This window comes from Hemiscyllium ocellatum, chromosome 35 (assembly GCF_020745735.1).
Source record: "Hemiscyllium ocellatum isolate sHemOce1 chromosome 35, sHemOce1.pat.X.cur, whole genome shotgun sequence".
In the NCBI taxonomy this organism is placed as follows: Eukaryota; Metazoa; Chordata; class Chondrichthyes; order Orectolobiformes; family Hemiscylliidae; genus Hemiscyllium; species Hemiscyllium ocellatum.
In genome coordinates, this window is record NC_083435.1 from 45,714,621 (window position 1) to 45,734,596 (window position 19,976).

The following is a 19,976-nucleotide window of genomic DNA, read 5'->3' on the forward strand; positions in this document are numbered from 1 at the left end:
TGGCAGGGGATCTGGAATGTTCTGTATGGGAATATAGCTGTGGCTAATCACCTCACAACCTTTAGTAAGGTACTGTACTTGGGTGAGGTGGTTATGGTAAAAAGTGAGGTCTGCAGATGCTGGAGATCACAGTTGAAAATGTGTTGCTGGTTAAAGCACAGCAGGTTAGGTAGCAGGATGCTGCCTAACCTGCTGTGCTTTAACCAGCAACACATTTTCAACTGAGGTGGTTATGGACTGAGTGTGGGAAGATGGGTCTGGTGTAATATTTACTAGCAGTGAAGATTCGATGGACCGAAGGGCCTCTTCTACAATGTCCGGTTAACCCGTGTGTGTGTGTGTGAGAGAGAGAGAGAGAGAACCACTATCTTAACAGAACACCATCTATATTTGCCACTTTATATATTGAACATTGTCGTGACCAGGAACCCAGCTGAACTAAAGTTTCACTTTCACTATCCCAGTGCACAGAGGCGGTACCGAACCCGTTGTAAGGGGGAGCTGGGGGAATTCCCGGCTGTAAGGTTTACCGAGAGGCCGGTATCTCAAGCCATTTTTTTTGTGTTGCTGCTTTCCCGAAGACAGCTCCAACTCCTGAGCAGCGTCTGTCTGTGTATGTGTGTGTGAGAGAGAGAGAGAGAGAGCGCGCCGGTCGCTATCCTCCAGCAGAAACAGGTCAGTGTCTGTCTATTTCCCGGAAACTGTAGCGTCTCAGCGTCTAGGTTACAGAATTATTCTGTGTCTGTGTCTGAAGAGAAGGGTCTTGAGCTTTCAGGAGCATGTAGACTCTTTTTCAAAATGTTTACATCTCCCTCCCTCCCACCCCGCTGTAATCTGGCCCCATCAGATTAATACAGCCCTTTCTCGTTTTACTATCTCACTCTTTGCTGTTTTCAGTTTGCTATCTGCACCCCGTCCAGCAGATTATTTTGAATTCTGCCACCATCATTGTATTCTCAGCTGAAAACACGCACTTATTTATTTTTAAAATGACGCCTTGCTCCTCGGCCATTCATCCAGCCGGCAGTTTCACAGGAGCTGGGCTCACTGTGAGATGGAAAAGTTGACACATGTGAGAGAAACCCTTCTCCCTCAGCCCTGTGGGTGGGCTGTACGGCGTCAAGAGGAGGGGGAAGGAAGGCAGGTCCAAGTCAGGTATTTAGGAGGGGGGAATTAGATGGTCATTTGAACCGAAAAGAAAGTCGAATGAGACACCGCTCCCCAGCAGTGTCGGTGCCAGCGCGATGGGGCCGAATGGCCTCATTCAGGGCTGGAAGAGTCCCAGGCATTCTGTGTTGCTAACTGCTTGGAGTCAGTATTGTGTCCAAGCCTGGATTCTCACCACTTAATCCCCAGCGCTGTCTACTTTCTGTCCCTCAGACAGGGCCCCTTTGATCCCACTCACTTTGGGAACGTTGCTTTCCTGGGACGGTACACAGCCCATGGCTCCTGATGAAGAGTTTTTGCCTGAAACATCAATTCTCCTACACCTGGGATGCTGCCTGACCTGGTGTGTTTTTCCAGCGCCACTCTCTCGGCTCTGATCTCCAGCATCTGCAGTCCTCACTTTCCCCATATATATATATATATATATATAAAAAGCCTGGACCATGTACACATCCAGGGCTAATATCTATGATCCAGTTCCATGTACACATCCAGGGCTAATATACACTGTCCAGGACCATGTACACACCCAGGACTAATATACACTGTCCAGGACCATGTACACACCCAGGACTAATGTACACAGCCCAGGACCATATACACAGCCCAAGACCTTGTACACACCGAGGGTTAATATATATGATTCAGGACCATATACACACCCAGGACTAATATACACAGCCCAGGACCATATACACAGCCCAGGACCTTGTACACACCTAGGGCTAATATATATGATCCAGGACCATGTGCATACCCAGGATTAATATACACAGCGCAGAACCATGTACACACCTAGGGCAAATATATATGATCCAGGACCATGTACATACCCAGGGCTAATATTAACAGCCCAGGACCATGTACACACCTCAGGCTAATATATGTGACCCAGGACCATGTACACACCCAGTGCTAATATATATGATTCAAGACCATGTACACATCCAGGGATAAGACACACAAGCCAGGACTATGTACACATCAAGGGATAATATATACAACCTAGGGCCATGTATACATACAGGAATAATATATATGACCCAGGACTACATACACATCCGGGGTAATATACATAATTCAGGACCACATACATCTCCAGGGGTAATATCCTTTCCCTGTGTCGATGTATGTATCTAGAGAAATATACTTGCCCTGGATCCATATATGTATCCAGAGATAACATATTTGTTCTGAAAGCTTGGTACACTTCCAGAGATAATGTACAAACATTAAAGTTTGTGAGAAGATTTGTAGCTCGGGTGCTCGTTGTTGTGGTTCTGTTCGCCGAGCTGGGAGTTTTTGTTGCAAACGTTTCGTCCCCTTTCTAGGTGACATCTTCAGTGCTTGGGAGCCTCCTGTGAAGCGCTTCTGTGCTGATTCCTCCGGCATTTATAGTGGTTTGAATCTGCCGCTTCCGGTTGTCAGTTGCTGTCCGCTGCAGTGGCCGGTATATAGCGTTTAGGTTGATGTGTCTGTTGATAGAATTTGTGGATGAGTGCCATGCCTCTAGGAATTGCCTGGCTGTTCTCTGTTTGGCCTGCCCTACAATAGTGGTGTTGTCCCAATCGAATTCATGTTGTTTGTCATCTGAGTGTATGGCTACTAGGGATAGCTGGTCGTGTCATTTCATGGCTGGTTGGTGTTCATGGATGCGGGTTGTTAGCTGTCTTCCTGTTTGTACAAACATTAAACCAGGTACACATCTATAGATGGTATACATGTTCCAGGGCTGAGTATACATGCGGAGATAAAAATGCAGAGACACTGTCTCAGGACTGGCAATGTAAAGATCACAGGAGCTGGTGGTACTGAAGCCTGATGAATCCATTTAGAAAGTTACCCAATAGAAAGTTAAGCTCTGTGACCGTGAGCACAAAACTGTCACTGATCATTAAAAAAACCTGTCCAGCTCATTAACTTCTTTCTGGGAACAGAACCTGTTGTCCTAACCTGGTCTGGCCTACATGTGACTCCAGACCCACTTGGGCTTGAGCCTTAAAGGCCTAACAAGCTGCATTGTTCAACAACAATTAGTAGAGTTGACAGTCAGAATTTTTTTTTTGTCAGAGTTGAAATGTCTAATACTGGAGAGCATGCATTTGAGGTTGGGGGAAAAGTTCGAAGCAGATGTGAAGGGCAAGTTTTTTGCGCAGACAGTGGTAGGAGTTCGGAACATACTGCTGGGAGTTGTGTTGGAGGCAGATGCAACAAGGGCTTTTAAATAAACACATGAATAAGCAGGGAATAGAGTAATATGGACCATGAGCAGGCAGAAGGGATTTTATTTAACATCATGTTCAACACAACATTGTGGGCCTGTTCCTATGCTGGACTGTTTCATGAAATAGGAGAAAGTGAGGACTGCAGATGCTGGAGATCAGAGCTGAAAATGTGTTGCTGGAAAAGCGCAGCAGGTCTGGCAGTATATCCTGGTATAATGTTTGCATCAGTGATAATTTTTATATGCAGATTATCGAACAGCAATGCTGTATTTGTACGCTCTGGGTTTCTGGTGTTCACTTGGCATGGAATCATTATTGTAGAGGGCAGAGCTCCAAGACAAATAGATGGTTCAATTCAACAGGCACTAGCTCGTTGAACAGGAATAGTTGGTGCAGTGTTAGATTTGTAGCCCAGATTAGACTTTTAATCCAGGCAAAAAAATAATTTTAACCCAGGTTAAAGTCTGTGCTGTTATACTTATTCGGTCCACTCCTCAATCAACTGGACATGGATAGGTTAGGTGACTGGGGCTGAATGTAGATTTGTAGGAGGTTATCCATTTTGGCCAGTGGAATAGAAAGGCAATTGATTATCTAAATGGAGAGAAACTTGGAGACTTCTTCAGTGCAGAGGGGGCTGGGGGTTCTTGTGCATGAATCACAGAAAATTGGTATACAGAAGGTAAGGAGGGCAAATCGAATTTCAGCATTTATTGCTAAAATGGAATATGAAAGTAGAGAAATCCTGCTGTAACTGCACAAGGCATTAGTGAGACTGGAACTGCATTTCTTTCTCTTAATTGAGGAAGGATGTAGTTTCATTGGAGGCAGGTCAGTGGAAGTTCACTCGATTGATTCCAGAGATATGAGATTTGTCTGTGAAGAAAGATTGAGCAATTTAGTTTGACACTGTCTGGAGTTTAGAGTGATGAGAGGCGATCTAACTGAGGTATATAAAATGCTAAATGAGATTTGACAAAATAGACATGGAGAGGATGTTTCCCCTTGGGCCAGTCTAGAATGAGAGGTTACAGTTTCAGGATAAGGGGCAGCATATTTAAAACAGAAACACAGAGAAATTACTCCTCTCAAAGGATTGTGAATCTGTCAAATTGACTACCCCAGAATGCAGTGAAGCCGGAACATGAAGTATATTTATGGGGGAGATAGATAGGTTTTTAATGAGTAATGGCTTGAGGGATTATGGAAAATGGAGGTGAAGGCCTAGTGATCTTGCTGCTGGATTGTAAATCCAGACACCCTATGTAATGTTCTGGGGACCTGGGTTCAAATCTTGCAATGGTGTATGGTGCAATTTGAATTCAGTAAAAATCTGGAATAAGAAGCCAAGCAAATTCATTGCTGATTGACTGGGGTTTGGGGGAGCGGAGGAGGTGGGGGAGGGGGCGTTCACTACTGTCCTTTTGGGATGGAAACTGCCATTCTAACTTGGTCTGGCCTACATTTGACTCCAAACCCAGAGCAAATTGGTTAGCCATTAATTACACTCTGGGCAACTAGAGGTGGGTACAAAACACTGGCTTAGCCAGAGATGCCTTCATCCTGAGAATAGATACAATGAACTCGGCAGGAAAGTGGAGTTGAGGCTGAGAGGAGATCAGCCATGACTGGATTAAATGTGGAGCAGGCTAAAGGGGGCTGAATGGCCTACTCCTTCTTCCTAGTTCTTATATTCAGTAACAGGATATAACCTGGTATAATCACTCAGTAATAGTATTTAACCTGGTTTAAGATCTCAATAACAGGGTGTAATCAGTTTAACAATCAATAATAGTATTTAACCTGGTTTATTCACTCAGTAATAGTACTTAACCTGGTTTAAGATCTCAGTAACAGGATGCAACCAGTTAAAACACTCAGCAACATCAATTAATCTGGCATAATCACTCAGTGACAATATTTTACCCAGGTTAATCTCACAGTGAAGGAATGTAACCCTGTTTAATCTCTCAGTAACAGTGTTAAACCTGGTTTAAGAAGTCAGTAATGGTATTTAACCTAGCTTATTCTCACAGCGGTGGTATTTAACCTGTTTTAAGCTTTCAGTAATGGTTATTTACTCAGTAATAGGACTTAACCGGGTTTAAGATGTCAGTAATAGTAATTAGAGCCTAAAAGTATGATGCTATTTTCAGTGCCATAATTTTCGACTCTGACTCTGACTGAGCATCTGCAGTCCTCACTTTCTCCCCGCGACAGTGTTAGCTGAGTTTAAACTCTCAGTAACAGTGTTTAGCTGAGTTTAAACCCCCGTAACACTGTTTAGCTGAGTTTAAACTCCCCGTAACAGTGTTTAGCTGAGTTTAAACTCCCCGTAACAGTGTTTAGCTTGGTTTAAACCCTCAGTAACAGTGTTTAACTGAGTTTAAACTCCCAGTAACAGTATCTAATGAAGGTTTCTGTTCTGTTTTTACAGACTCTCTGGGCTAACACTGGTGAAGGAAGATGACCCTCTGTGTTCCTTTGCTCTGCGTTCCCCTGCTGGATGTCATTGCTACCTGGACTCTGAACCTGGCTCTGTGTCACTGGGGCCTGGCTGAGCCAGTGCTGGCTCTCTGGCTGCTCTCGCTGCTGCGTGTGGGTCTGCTGACTGTCATGCTGCAGGCCTGCTCGCTTTCCCAGTCCGAGCTGCCGGCCTGGCTGCAGCCCCAGGAGCTCTCCTGGATACTGCTCGTTTCCAGCCTGCTCACTCCGGCCTACGTCAGCCTGTCAGCCGCCGCCGGCCTCCCCTCCGCTGAGATGCTGTACGGGCTGCACAACTGGAGCGCCCTGGCCCTCAACTATGCCAGCACGGGCCTGGTCTTCCTCCTGCGCTGGCACTTCTTTCCCCCTAGCTCCGACGGGCAGCCCGTGGGCGAGGCCGGCTCCAAGGCCACCCTGTCTCGACTGCTGGCCTGTATGAAACCCAACATCGGCCACTTCCTCCTAGTGGCTCTGTTCCTGGTCCTGTCTTCACTGGGTAAGATGGGCACTGGCATCGCTGACCGGGCAGCGTCACGCCGGACAGTGGGAACATGGTTTGGTGGGAGGGGGAGTGGGGGGTCGGGCTCGGTGCTGTATTGGCTATCTGCAGGCAGTTACCTGGGGGTCAGGAGTCCAGGGCTGGTAAGGAGGGAACAAGGTTAGGAGGCTTGGTATCATTGGCAGGGTGAAGAATGGGTCAAGTGTGCCAATGGGGAGGGGAATGGGAGTCGGCTAGTGCCATAAGGATCGGGGTGGGCGGGTCAGTCGACAGGCCAGAAGAATAGGTTTGCCAACCATTCGAAGATGGCACCGCCATCGACTCCCATCCCTCTCCCAGGCGGCTGTCTACAGTTGGATCAGGTAGTTTGCATGCTCAGTCTTAACTTCATCAAACATCCTCAGAAACCACCTTCCAAACCCACCACCACTGCCAGTGAAAACAACAAGGTCATTGGATCCATGGGAACACCACTGGTTCCCTTCCAAGCCACTCACCATCCTGGCTTGGAAATGTATCGCCATTCCCTCAGTGTTGCTGGGTCAAAGTGCCCTCAGGGCATCGTGGGTCTACCGACAGCAGTTCCAGAAGGCATGTCACCCCCACCTTCTCAAGGGGCAACTAGGGATGGGCAATAAATACTGGCTCAGCCCATGAGAGAATAATAAGAATAAACTAACATTTGACTCTGAGATGACCTTCTGACCATTATCTCCATGCTGTTATTATGACTGCAGATTTCCATGTTTATAATCAAAAATTATGTAGAAACAAAGAAAATATGTGCAGGAGTAGGCCATTCAGCCCTTCAAGCCCACCTCCCTGTTCAGTATTATCATGGCTGAGCACCCAACTCAGTACCTTGTTCCACTTTCTCCCTGATACTGTTTGATCCCTTTGGTCCTAAGAACTATATCCAACTCCATCTTGAAAATATACAATGTTTTGGCTGTGACTACTTTCTGTGGCAGAGAATTCCCCAGGCTCCCCACTCTCTGAGTGAAGACACTTCTCTCCATCTCAGTCCAAAATGGCCGACCCGGTGTCCTGAGACTGTGGTCCCGGTTCTGGATTCTCTGGTCAATGGGAACATGCTTCCTGTGTTTACTCTACAGCATTCTTCTAAAGTCAGGTGAATCTACTCCTAACTGATCCAAACTCTCTTCATAACATCAGTCCTGCCATCCCAGGAATCGGTTTGGTAAATGTTTGCTGCGCTCCCTCCCTTTCCACAACATACTTCCTCAGATAAGGAGACTCGGAACTGCACACAATACCCCAGGTGTGATCATACCAAGACTCTGTAGAATTGCAGGAAGATATCCCTGTTCCCATACTCGAATCCTCTTGCTATAAAGGCCAATGTATCATTTGCGCTCTTCACGGCCTGTTCTACCAATACGCTGACGTTCAGTGACTGGTGTACAAGAACACCCAGATCTAGATTCGCAAATGTTGCCATTGCTGAAACTCATTGGCTGTTGAGAGCCTCAAACCTGCCCTCATTCCTTTCAGTCTCGACTATACCAACGCACTCCCATCTGGTCTCCCACATTTTACCCTCCCTAAATATCCAAAACTCTGCTGGCCACGTCTTAGCCCACACTGAGTCATCCCCCCTTCACCCCCTGTATATGGAGATTTGTACTTTCGATCATGGGCTGGTTATGTTTTGATTTTAAAGTTTTCCCTCTTGTTCCCCAACCCCACTGTCCCCTCAGCCCTCCCAATCTCTCTCATCCACTGGAGTCTGATTCCCATTTCCCCAGCCCAGAATCACAGTGCTCCTCCAGTTCTGGTCTCTTGATCCACCCCTGGGGGCAGTTCCTTATGCTGCCGAGATCCCAAGCTCTGGAATTCCCTCCTGAAATCTGTCTGTCGGAATATGAAGGGACTGACAAGGGACTGCTTGGTTATCGGGTTTAGACTGGCATGTGAACCAGAGGCTGCCATGTTGGAATGATGATAGTCTAATCATCAGTCACTTGTTGTTAACTGTGTGGGTTAGTGCACTTAAAATAGTAAAACACATGACACGTTTTACATCAGCCATTGCAACAAAGCAGCAGATTTCTGTGCATGTGCACGTGTTTGTGCGTGTGTGTGTGTGTTTGCATGTGTGTGAGAGTCTGTGTGTGTGTGTGTGTTTGTGTGTGTGAGTCTGTGTGTATGTGCAGATGTGTGGGTGTGTGCGCGTGAGTGTGTGTGTACACGTGTGTGGGTATACGTCTGTGTGCGTGTGTGTGTTTGAGTCTGTGTGTGCCTGAGTGTGTGTGAATACACAACTTACAGACTAATGTTCAGGGGAGGGTCACAACATTATGGACACATGACACTAAGAAAGTGAATTCCCTTAGATGTGTGTAGCAGATGTTGTGGTAACATTCACTATGACCTTGTTGAATGGACCCTAATCTACACGTACTGAACTGACATGATAAAAAGGTCAATGTTTGAAGTTAGAGTCCCTGGTCTGGGGTTGGGAGTGAGTTTGGGTGAGGAGGTCAGGGATGGATGGTTTCTCAGGCTGGTGAAGGGGATTGGAAACAGTCCTGGTTATTATTGGTCAGACTTGGCTTGCTGTGTTCCCAGGGGAGATGGCGATACCCTATTACACTGGCCGGATGACCGACTGGGTGATGAACGAGGACGACCCATCAGCGTTCACCAACTCTATCATCGCAATGTCCCTGATCACCAGCGCAAGGTAATTGGATTCACCATGCACTCAATGCTGGCTCACTGGGATTACTCCACTTTACACATCCCACTTGGAGTGCTGTATTGCTGGAGATTCCTGTTGGTCAAGCAGTGTGCAATATCTGAATCTCCCGGGATGTGCGTTCCCAGTGCTGCCTAACCGCAGTGATCCCTGTCTCTCCCACATTGCTGTCTAACCGCAGTGATCCCTGTCTCTCCCACAGTGCTGTCTAACCGCAGTGATCCCTGTCTCTCCCACAGTGCTGTCTGACCGCAGTGATCCCTGTCTCTCCCACAGTGCTGTCTATCCGCAGTGATCCCTGTCTCTCCCACAGTGCTGTCTAACCGCAGTGATCCCTGTCTCTCCCACAGTGCTGTCTAACTGCAGTGATCCCTGTGTCTCCCACAGTGCTGTCTAACCGCAGTGATCCCTGTCTCTCCCACAGTGCTGTCTAACCGCAGTGATCCCTGTCCCTCCCACAGTGCTGTCTAACCGCAGTGATCCCCGTCTCTCCCACAGTGCTGTCTAACCGCAGTGATCCCTGTCCCTCCCACAGTGCTGTCTAACCGCAGTGATCCCTGTCTCTCCCACAGTGCTGTCTAACCGCAGTGATCCTTGTCCCTCCCACAGTGCTGTCTAACCGCAGTGATCCCTGTGTCTCCCACAGTGCTGTCTACCCGCAGTGATCCCTGTGTCTCCCACAGTGCTGTCTAACCGCAGTGATCCCTGTGTCTCCCACAGTGCTGTCTATCCGCAGTGACCCCTGTCTCTCCCACAGTGCTGTCTAACCGCAGTGATCCCTGTCCCTCCCACAGTGCTGTCTATCCGCAGTGATCCCTGTCTCTCCCACAGTGCTGTCTAACCGCAGTGATCCCTGTCTCTCCCACAGTGCTGTCTATCCGCAGTGATCCCTGTCCCTCCCACAGTGCTGTCTAACCGCAGTGATCCCTGTGTCTCCCACAGTGCTGTCTAACCGCAGTGATCCCTGTCTCTCCCACAGTGCTGTCTACCCGCAGTGATCCCTGTGTCTCCCACAGTGCTGTCTAACCGCAGTGATCCCTGTCCCTCCCACAGTGCTGTCTAACCGCAGTGATCCCTGTCCCTCCCACAGTGCTGTCTAACCGCAGTGATCCCTGTCTCTCCCACAGTGCTGTCTAACCGCAGTGATCCCTGTCCCTCCCACAGTGCTGTCTAACCGCAGTGATCCCTGTCTCTCCCACAGTGCTGTCTAACCGCAGTGATCCCTGTCCCTCCCACAGTGCTGTATAACCGCAGTGATCCCTGTCCCTCCCACAGTGCTGTCTAACCGCAGTGATCCCTGTCTCTCCCACAGTGCTGTCTAACCGCAGTGATCCCTGTCCCTCCCACAGTGCTGTCTAACCGCAGTGATCCCTGTGTCTCCCACAGTGCTGTCTATCCGCAGTGATCCCTGTCTCTCCCACAGTGCTGTCTAACCGCAGTGATCCCTGTCCCTCCCACAGTGCTGTCTAACCGCAGTGATCCCTGTCCCTCCCACAGTGCTGTCTACCCGCAGTGATCCCTGTCTCTCCCACAGTGCTGTCTAACCGCAGTGATCCCTGTCCCTCCCACAGTGCTGTCTATCCGCAGTGATCCCTGTCTCTCCCACAGTGCTGTCTAACCGCAGTGATCCCTGTGTCTCCCACAGTGCTGTCTAACCGCAGTGATCCCTGTGTCTCCCACAGTGCTGTCTACCCGCAGTGATCCCTGTGTCTCCCACAGTGCTGTCTAACCGCAGTGATCCCTGTCTCTCCCACAGTGCTGTCTAACCGCAGTGATCCCTGTCTCTCCCACAGTGCTGTCTAACCGCAGTGATCCCTGTGTCTCCCACAGTGCTGTCTATCCGCAGTGATCCCTGTGTCTCCCACAGTGCTGTCTAACCGCAGTGATCCCTGTCTCTCCCACAGTGCTGTCTAACTGCATGATCCCTGTCTCTCCCACAGTGCTGTCTATCCGCAGTGATCCCTGTCCCTCCCACAGTGCTGTCTAACCGCAGTGATCCCCGTCTCTCCCACAGTGCTGTCTAACCGCAGTGATCCCTGTCTCTCCCACAGTGCTGTCTATCCGCAGTGATCCCTGTATCTCCCACAGTGCTGTCTAACCGCAGTGATCCCTGTCTCTCCCACAGTGCTGTCTAACCGCAGTGATCCCTGTGTCTCCCACAGTGCTGTCTAACCGCAGTGATCCCTGTCCCTCCCACAGTGCTGTCTAACCGCAGTGATCCCTGTCTCTCCCACAGTGCTGTCTAACCGCAGTGATCCCTGTCTCTCCCACAGTGCTGTCTAACCGCAGTGATCCCTGTCTCTCCCATAGTGCTGTCTAACCGCAGTGATCCCTGTTTCCCTGTCCCTCCCACAGTGCTGTCTAACCGCAGTGATCCCTGTCCCTCCCACAGTGCTGTCTATCCGCAGTGATCCCTGTATCTCCCACAGTGCTGTCTAACTGCAGTGATCCCTGTCTCTCCCACAGTGCTGTCTAACCGCAGTGATCCCTGTGTCTCCCACAGTGCTGTCTATCCGCAGTGATCCCTGTGTCTCCCACAGTGCTGTCTAACCGCAGTGATCCCCGTCCCTCCCACAGTGCTGTCTAACCGCAGTGATCCCTGTCCCTCCCACAGTGCTGTCTAACCGCAGTGATCCCTGTCCCTCCCACAGTGCTGTCTAACCGCAGTGATCCCTGTCTCTCCCACAGTGCTGTCTAACCGCAGTGATCCCTGTCCCTCCCACAGTGCTGTCTAACCGCAGTGATCCCTGTCTCTCCCACAGTGCTGTCTAACCGCAGTGATCCCTGTCCCTCCCACAGTGCTGTATAACCGCAGTGATCCCTGTCCCTCCCACAGTGCTGTCTAACCGCAGTGATCCCTGTCTCTCCCACAGTGCTGTCTAACCGCAGTGACCCCTGTCCCTCCCACAGTGCTGTCTAACCGCAGTGATCCCTGTGTCTCCCACAGTGCTGTCTATCCGCAGTGATCCCTGTCTCTCCCACAGTGCTGTCTAACCGCAGTGATCCCTGTCCCTCCCACAGTGCTGTCTAACCGCAGTGATCCCTGTCCCTCCCACAGTGCTGTCTATCCGCAGTGATCCCTGTCTCTCCCACAGTGCTGTCTAACCGCAGTGATCCCTGTGTCTCCCACAGTGCTGTCTAACCGCAGTGATCCCTGTCTCGCCCACAGTGCTGTCTAACCGCAGTGATCCCTGTCTCTCCCACAGTGCTTTCTATCCGCAGTGATTCCCGTCCCTCCCACAGTGCTGTCTAACCGCAGTGATCCCTGTCCCTCCCACAGTGCTGTCTATCCGCAGTGATCCCCGTCCCTCCCACAGTGCTGTCTAACCGCAGTGATCCCAGTCTCTCCCACAGTGCTGTATAACCGCAGTGATCCCCGTCCCTCCCACAGTGCTGTCTAACCGCAGTGATCCCTGTCTCTCCCACAGTGCTGTCTATCCGCAGTGATCCCCGTCCCTCCCACAGTGCTGTATAACTGCAGTGATCCCCGTCCCTCCCACAGTGCTGTCTAACCGCAGTGATCCCTGTCTCTCCCACAGTGCTGTCTAACCGCAGTGATCCCTGTCTCTCCCACAGTGCTGTCTAACCGCAGTGATCCCTGCCCCTCCCACAGTGCTGTCTATCCGCAGTGATCCCTGTCCCTCCCACAGTGCTGTCTAACCGCAGTGATCCCTGTATCTCCCACAGTGCTGTCTAACTGCAGTGATCCCTGTCTCTCCCACAGTGCTGTCTAACTGCAGTGATCCCTGTCTCTCCCATAGTGCTGTCTAACCGCAGTGATCCCTGTCCCTCCCACAGTGCTGTCTAACTGCAGTGATCCCTGTTTCTCCCACAGTGCTGTCTAACCGCAGTGATCCCTGTCTCTCCCACAGTGCTGTCTAACCGCAGTGATCCCTGTCTCTCCCATAGTGCTGTCTAACCGCAGTGATCCCTGTTTCCCTGTCCCTCCCACAGTGCTGTCTAACCGCAGTGATCCCTGTCCCTCCCACAGTGCTGTCTATCCGCAGTGATCCCTGTATCTCCCACAGTGCTGTCTAACTGCAGTGATCCCTGTCTCTCCCACAGTGCTGTCTAACCGCAGTGATCCCTGTCCCTCCCACAGTGCTGTCTATCCGCAGTGATCCCTGTGTCTCCCACAGTGCTGTCTAACCGCAGTGATCCCTGTCTCTCCCACAGTGCTGTCTAACCGCAGTGATCCCTGTGTCTCCCACAGTGCTGTCTAACCGCAGTGATCCCTGTCCCTCCCACAGTGCTGTCTAACCGCAGTGATCCCTGTCCCTCCCACAGTGCTGTCTAACCGCAGTGATCCCTGTCTCTCCCACAGTGCTGTCTAACCGCAGTGATCCCTGTCCCTCCCACAGTGCTGTCTAACCGCAGTGATCCCTGTCCCTCCCACAGTGCTGTCTAACCGCAGTGATCCCTGTGTCTCCCACAGTGCTGTCTATCCGCAGTGATCCCTGTCTCTCCCACAGTGCTGTCTAACCGCAGTGATCCCTGTGTCTCCCACAGTGCTGTCTAACCGCAGTGATCCCTGTCTCTCCCACAGTGCTGACTAACCGCAGTGATCCCTGTCCCTCCCACAGTGCTGTCTAACCGCAGTGATCCCTGTCTCTCCCACAGTGCTGTCTAACCGCAGTGATCCCTGTCCCTCCCACAGTGCTGTCTAACCGCAGTGATCCCTGTCCCTCCCACAGTGCTGTCTAACCGCAGTGATCCCTGTCTCTCCCACAGTGCTGTCTAACCGCAGTGATCCCTGTCCCTCCCACAGTGCTGTCTAACCGCAGTGATCCCTGTCTCTCCCACAGTGCTGTCTAACCGCAGTGATCCCTGTCCCTCCCACAGTGCTGTCTAACCGCAGTGATCCCTGTCTCTCCCACAGTGCTGTATAACCACAGTGATCCCTGTCCCTCCCACAGTGCTGTCTAACCGCAGTGATCCCTGTCTCTCCCACAGTGCTGTCTAACCGCAGTGATCCCTGTCCCTCCCACAGTGCTGTCTAACCGCAGTGATCCCTGTGTCTCCCACAGTGCTGTCTAACCGCAGTGATCCCTGTCCCTCCCACAGTGCTGTCTATCCGCAGTGATCCCTGTCTCTCCCACAGTGCTGTCTAACCGCAGTGATCCCTGTGTCTCCCACAGTGCTGTCTAACCGCAGTGATCCCTGTCTCTCCCACAGTGCTGTCTAACCGCAGTGATCCCTGTCTCTCCCACAGTGCTTTCTATCCGCAGTGATTCCCGTCCCTCCCACAGTGCTGTCTAACCGCAGTGATCCCTGTCCCTCCCACAGTGCTGTCTATCCGCAGTGATCCCCGTCCCTCCCACAGTGCTGTCTAACCGCAGTGATCCCAGTCTCTCCCACAGTGCTGTATAACCGCAGTGATCCCCGTCCCTCCCACAGTGCTGTCTAACCGCAGTGATCCCTGTCTCTCCCACAGTGCTGTCTATCCGCAGTGATCCCCGTCCCTCCCACAGTGCTGTATAACCGCAGTGATCCCCGTCCCTCCCACAGTGCTGTCTAACCGCAGTGATCCCTGTCTCTCCCACAGTGCTGTCTAACCGCAGTGATCCCTGTCTCTCCCACAGTGCTGTCTAACCGCAGTGATCCCTGCCCCTCCCACAGTGCTGTCTATCCGCAGTGATCCCTGTCCCTCCCACAGTGCTGTCTAACCGCAGTGATCCCTGTATCTCCCACAGTGCTGTCTAACTGCAGTGATCCCTGTCTCTCCCACAGTGCTGTCTAACTGCAGTGATCCCTGTCTCTCCCATAGTGCTGTCTAACCGCAGTGATCCCTGTCCCTCCCACAGTGCTGTCTAACTGCAGTGATCCCTGTTTCTCCCACAGTGCTGTCTAACTGCAGTGATCCCTGTCTCTCCCACAGTGCTGTCTAACCGCAGTGATCCCTGTCTCTCCCACAGTGCTGTCTAACCGCAGTGATCCCTGTCTCTCCCATAGTGCTGTCTAACCGCAGTGATCCCTGTTTCCCTGTCCCTCCCACAGTGCTGTCTAACCGCAGTGATCCCTGTCCCTCCCACAGTGCTGTCTATCCGCAGTGATCCCTGTATCTCCCACAGTGCTGTCTAACTGCAGTGATCCCTGTCTCTCCCACAGTGCTGTCTAACCGCAGTGATCCCTGTGTCTCCCACAGTGCTGTCTATCCGCAGTGATCCCTGTGTCTCCCACAGTGCTGTCTAACCGCAGTGATCCCTGTCTCTCCCACAGTGCTGTCTAACCGCAGTGATCCCTGTGTCTCCCACAGTGCTGTCTAACCGCAGTGATCCCTGTCCCTCCCACAGTGCTGTCTAACCGCAGTGATCCCTGTCCCTCCCACAGTGCTGTCTAACCGCAGTGATCCCTGTCTCTCCCACAGTGCTGTCTAACCGCAGTGATCCCTGTCCCTCCCACAGTGCTGTCTAACCGCAGTGATCCCTGTCTCTCCCACAGTGCTGTCTAACCGCAGTGATCCCTGTCCCTCCCACAGTGCTGTATAACCGCAGTGATCCCTGTCCCTCCCACAGTGCTGTCTAACCGCAGTGATCCCTGTCTCTCCCACAGTGCTGTCTAACCGCAGTGATCCCTGTCCCTCCCACAGTGCTGTCTAACCGCAGTGATCCCTGTGTCTCCCACAGTGCTGTCTATCCGCAGTGATCCCTGTCTCTCCCACAGTGCTGTCTAACCGCAGTGATCCCTGTCCCTCCCACAGTGCTGTCTAACCGCAGTGATCCCTGTCCCTCCCACAGTGCTGTCTATCCGCAGTGATCCCTGTCTCTCCCACAGTGCTGTCTAACCGCAGTGATCCCTGTGTCTCCCACAGTGCTGTCTAACCGCAGTGATCCCTGTCTCTCCCACAGTGCTGTCTAACCGCAGTGATCCCTGTCTCTCCCACAGTGCTTTCTATCCGCAGTGATTCCCGTCCCTCCCACAGTGCTGTCTAACCGCAGTGATCCCTGTCCCTCCCACAGTGCTGTCTATCCGCAGTGATCCCCGTCCCTCCCACAGTGCTGTCTAACCGCAGTGATCCCAGTCTCTCCCACAGTGCTGTATAACCGCAGTGATCCCCGTCCCTCCCACAGTGCTGTCTAACCGCAGTGATCCCTGTCTCTCCCACAGTGCTGTCTATCCGCAGTGATCCCCGTCCCTCCCACAGTGCTGTATAACCGCAGTGATCCCCGTCCCTCCCACAGTGCTGTCTAACCGCAGTGATCCCTGTCTCTCCCACAGTGCTGTCTAACCGCAGTGATCCCTGTCTCTCCCACAGTGCTGTCTAACCGCAGTGATCCCTGCCCCTCCCACAGTGCTGTCTATCCGCAGTGATCCCTGTCCCTCCCACAGTGCTGTCTAACCGCAGTGATCCCTGTATCTCCCACAGTGCTGTCTAACTGCAGTGATCCCTGTCTCTCCCACAGTGCTGTCTAACTGCAGTGATCCCTGTCTCTCCCATAGTGCTGTCTAACCGCAGTGATCCCTGTCCCTCCCACAGTGCTGTCTAACTGCAGTGATCCCTGTTTCTCCCACAGTGCTGTCTAACTGCAGTGATCCCTGTCTCTCCCACAGTGCTGTCTAACCGCAGTGATCCCTGTCTCTCCCACAGTGCTGTCTAACCGCAGTGATCCCTGTCTCTCCCATAGTGCTGTCTAACCGCAGTGATCCCTGTTTCCCTGTCCCTCCCACAGTGCTGTCTAACCGCAGTGATCCCTGTCCCTCCCACAGTGCTGTCTATCCGCAGTGATCCCTGTATCTCCCACAGTGCTGTCTAACTGCAGTGATCCCTGTCTCTCCCACAGTGCTGTCTAACCGCAGTGATCCCTGTGTCTCCCACAGTGCTGTCTATCCGCAGTGATCCCTGTGTCTCCCACAGTGCTGTCTAACCGCAGTGATCCCTGTCTCTCCCACAGTGCTGTCTAACCGCAGTGATCCCTGTGTCTCCCACAGTGCTGTCTAACCGCAGTGATCCCTGTCTCTCCCACAGTGCTTTCTATCCGCAGTGATTCCCGTCCCTCCCACAGTGCTGTCTAACCGCAGTGATCCCTGTCCCTCCCACAGTGCTGTCTATCCGCAGTGATCCCCGTCCCTCCCACAGTGCTGTCTAACCGCAGTGATCCCAGTCTCTCCCACAGTGCTGTATAACCGCAGTGATCCCCGTCCCTCCCACAGTGCTGTCTAACCGCAGTGATCCCTGTCTCTCCCACAGTGCTGTCTATCCGCAGTGATCCCCGTCCCTCCCACAGTGCTGTATAACTGCAGTGATCCCCGTCCCTCCCACAGTGCTGTCTAACCGCAGTGATCCCTGTCTCTCCCACAGTGCTGTCTAACCGCAGTGATCCCTGTCCCTCCCACAGTGCTGTCTAACCGCAGTGATCCCTGCCCCTCCCACAGTGCTGTCTATCCGCAGTGATCCCTGTCCCTCCCACAGTGCTGTCTAACCGCAGTGATCCCTGTATCTCCCACAGTGCTGTCTAACTGCAGTGATCCCTGTCTCTCCCACAGTGCTGTCTAACTGCAGTGATCCCTGTCTCTCCCATAGTGCTGTCTAACCGCAGTGATCCCTGTCCCTCCCACAGTGCTGTCTAACTGCAGTGATCCCTGTTTCTCCCACAGTGCTGTCTAACCGCAGTGATCCCTGTCTCTCCCACAGTGCTGTCTAACCGCAGTGATCCCTGTCTCTCCCATAGTGCTGTCTAACCGCAGTGATCCCTGTTTCCCTGTCCCTCCCACAGTGCTGTCTAACCGCAGTGATCCCTGTCCCTCCCACAGTGCTGTCTATCCGCAGTGATCCCTGTATCTCCCACAGTGCTGTCTAACTGCAGTGATCCCTGTCTCTCCCACAGTGCTGTCTAACCGCAGTGATCCCTGTGTCTCCCACAGTGCTGTCTATCCGCAGTGATCCCTGTGTCTCCCACAGTGCTGTCTAACCGCAGTGATCCCTGTCTCTCCCACAGTGCTGTCTAACCGCAGTGATCCCTGTGTCTCCCACAGTGCTGTCTAACCGCAGTGATCCCTGTCCCTCCCACAGTGCTGTCTAACCGCAGTGATCCCTGTCCCTCCCACAGTGCTGTCTAACCGCAGTGATCCCTGTCTCTCCCACAGTGCTGTCTAACCGCAGTGATCCCTGTCCCTCCCACAGTGCTGTCTAACCGCAGTGATCCCTGTCCCTCCCACAGTGCTGTCTAACCGCAGTGATCCCTGTGTCTCCCACAGTGCTGTCTATCCGCAGTGATCCCTGTCTCTCCCACAGTGCTGTCTAACCGCAGTGATCCCTGTGTCTCCCACAGTGCTGTCTAACCGCAGTGATCCCTGTCTCTCCCACAGTGCTGACTAACCGCAGTGATCCCTGTCCCTCCCACAGTGCTGTCTAACCGCAGTGATCCCTGTCTCTCCCACAGTGCTGTCTAACCGCAGTGATCCCTGTCCCTCCCACAGTGCTGTCTAACCGCAGTGATCCCTGTCCCTCCCACAGTGCTGTCTAACCGCAGTGATCCCTGTCTCTCCCACAGTGCTGTCTAACCGCAGTGATCCCTGTCCCTCCCACAGTGCTGTCTAACCGCAGTGATCCCTGTCTCTCCCACAGTGCTGTCTAACCGCAGTGATCCCTGTCCCTCCCACAGTGCTGTCTATCCGCAGTGATCCCTGTCTCTCCCACAGTGCTGTCTAACCGCAGTGATCCCTGTCCCTCCCACAGTGCTGTCTAACCGCAGTGATCCCTGTCTCTCCCACAGTGCTGTATAACCACAGTGATCCCTGTCCCTCCCACAGTGCTGTCTAACCGCAGTGATCCCTGTCTCTCCCACAGTGCTGTCTAACCGCAGTGATCCCTGTCCCTCCCACAGTGCTGTCTAACCGCAGTGATCCCTGTGTCTCCCACAGTGCTGTCTAACCGCAGTGATCCCTGTCCCTCCCACAGTGCTGTCTATCCGCAGTGATCCCTGTCTCTCCCACAGTGCTGTCTAACCGCAGTGATCCCTGTGTCTCCCACAGTGCTGTCTAACCGCAGTGATCCCTGTCTCTCCCACAGTGCTGTCTAACCGCAGTGATCCCTGTCTCTCCCACAGTGCTTTCTATCCGCAGTGATTCCCGTCCCTCCCACAGTGCTGTCTAACCGCAGTGATCCCTGTCCCTCCCACAGTGCTGTCTATCCGCAGTGATCCCCGTCCCTCCCACAGTGCTGTCTAACCGCAGTGATCCCAGTCTCTCCCACAGTGCTGTATAACCGCAGTGATCCCCGTCCCTCCCACAGTGCTGTCTAACCGCAGTGATCCCTGTCTCTCCCACAGTGCTGTCTATCCGCAGTGATCCCCGTCCCTCCCACAGTGCTGTATAACCGCAGTGATCCCCGTCCCTCCCACAGTGCTGTCTAACCGCAGTGATCCCTGTCTCTCCCACAGTGCTGTCTAACCGCAGTGATCCCTGTCTCTCCCACAGTGCTGTCTAACCGCAGTGATCCCTGCCCCTCCCACAGTGCTGTCTATCCGCAGTGATCCCTGTCCCTCCCACAGTGCTGTCTAACCGCAGTGATCCCTGTATCTCCCACAGTGCTGTCTAACTGCAGTGATCCCTGTCTCTCCCACAGTGCTGTCTAACTGCAGTGATCCCTGTCTCTCCCATAGTGCTGTCTAACCGCAGTGATCCCTGTCCCTCCCACAGTGCTGTCTAACTGCAGTGATCCCTGTTTCTCCCACAGTGCTGTCTAACTGCAGTGATCCCTGTCTCTCCCACAGTGCTGTCTAACCGCAGTGATCCCTGTCTCTCCCACAGTGCTGTCTAACCGCAGTGATCCCTGTCTCTCCCATAGTGCTGTCTAACCGCAGTGATCCCTGTTTCCCTGTCCCTCCCACAGTGCTGTCTAACCGCAGTGATCCCTGTCCCTCCCACAGTGCTGTCTATC

The 19,976-nt window shown here is 52.5% G+C and overlaps 1 protein-coding gene across 1 annotated transcript in view; it reads left to right on the forward strand.

Annotated features, from left to right (window-relative positions):
• Window positions 1–474: 474 nt before the first annotated feature.
• The window catches only part of tap1 (transporter 1, ATP-binding cassette, sub-family B (MDR/TAP)), a 41,288-nt gene continuing 21,786 nt past the window's right edge, over window positions 475–19,976 (forward strand). Inside the window, exons 1-3 of the mRNA XM_060851041.1 lie at window positions 475–675; window positions 5,830–6,372; window positions 8,968–9,082. Coding sequence (XP_060707024.1) covers window positions 5,859–6,372; window positions 8,968–9,082 — 629 coding nt within the window. The 5' untranslated portion in view covers window positions 475–675; window positions 5,830–5,858. The remainder of the gene's footprint in view (window positions 676–5,829; window positions 6,373–8,967; window positions 9,083–19,976) is intronic.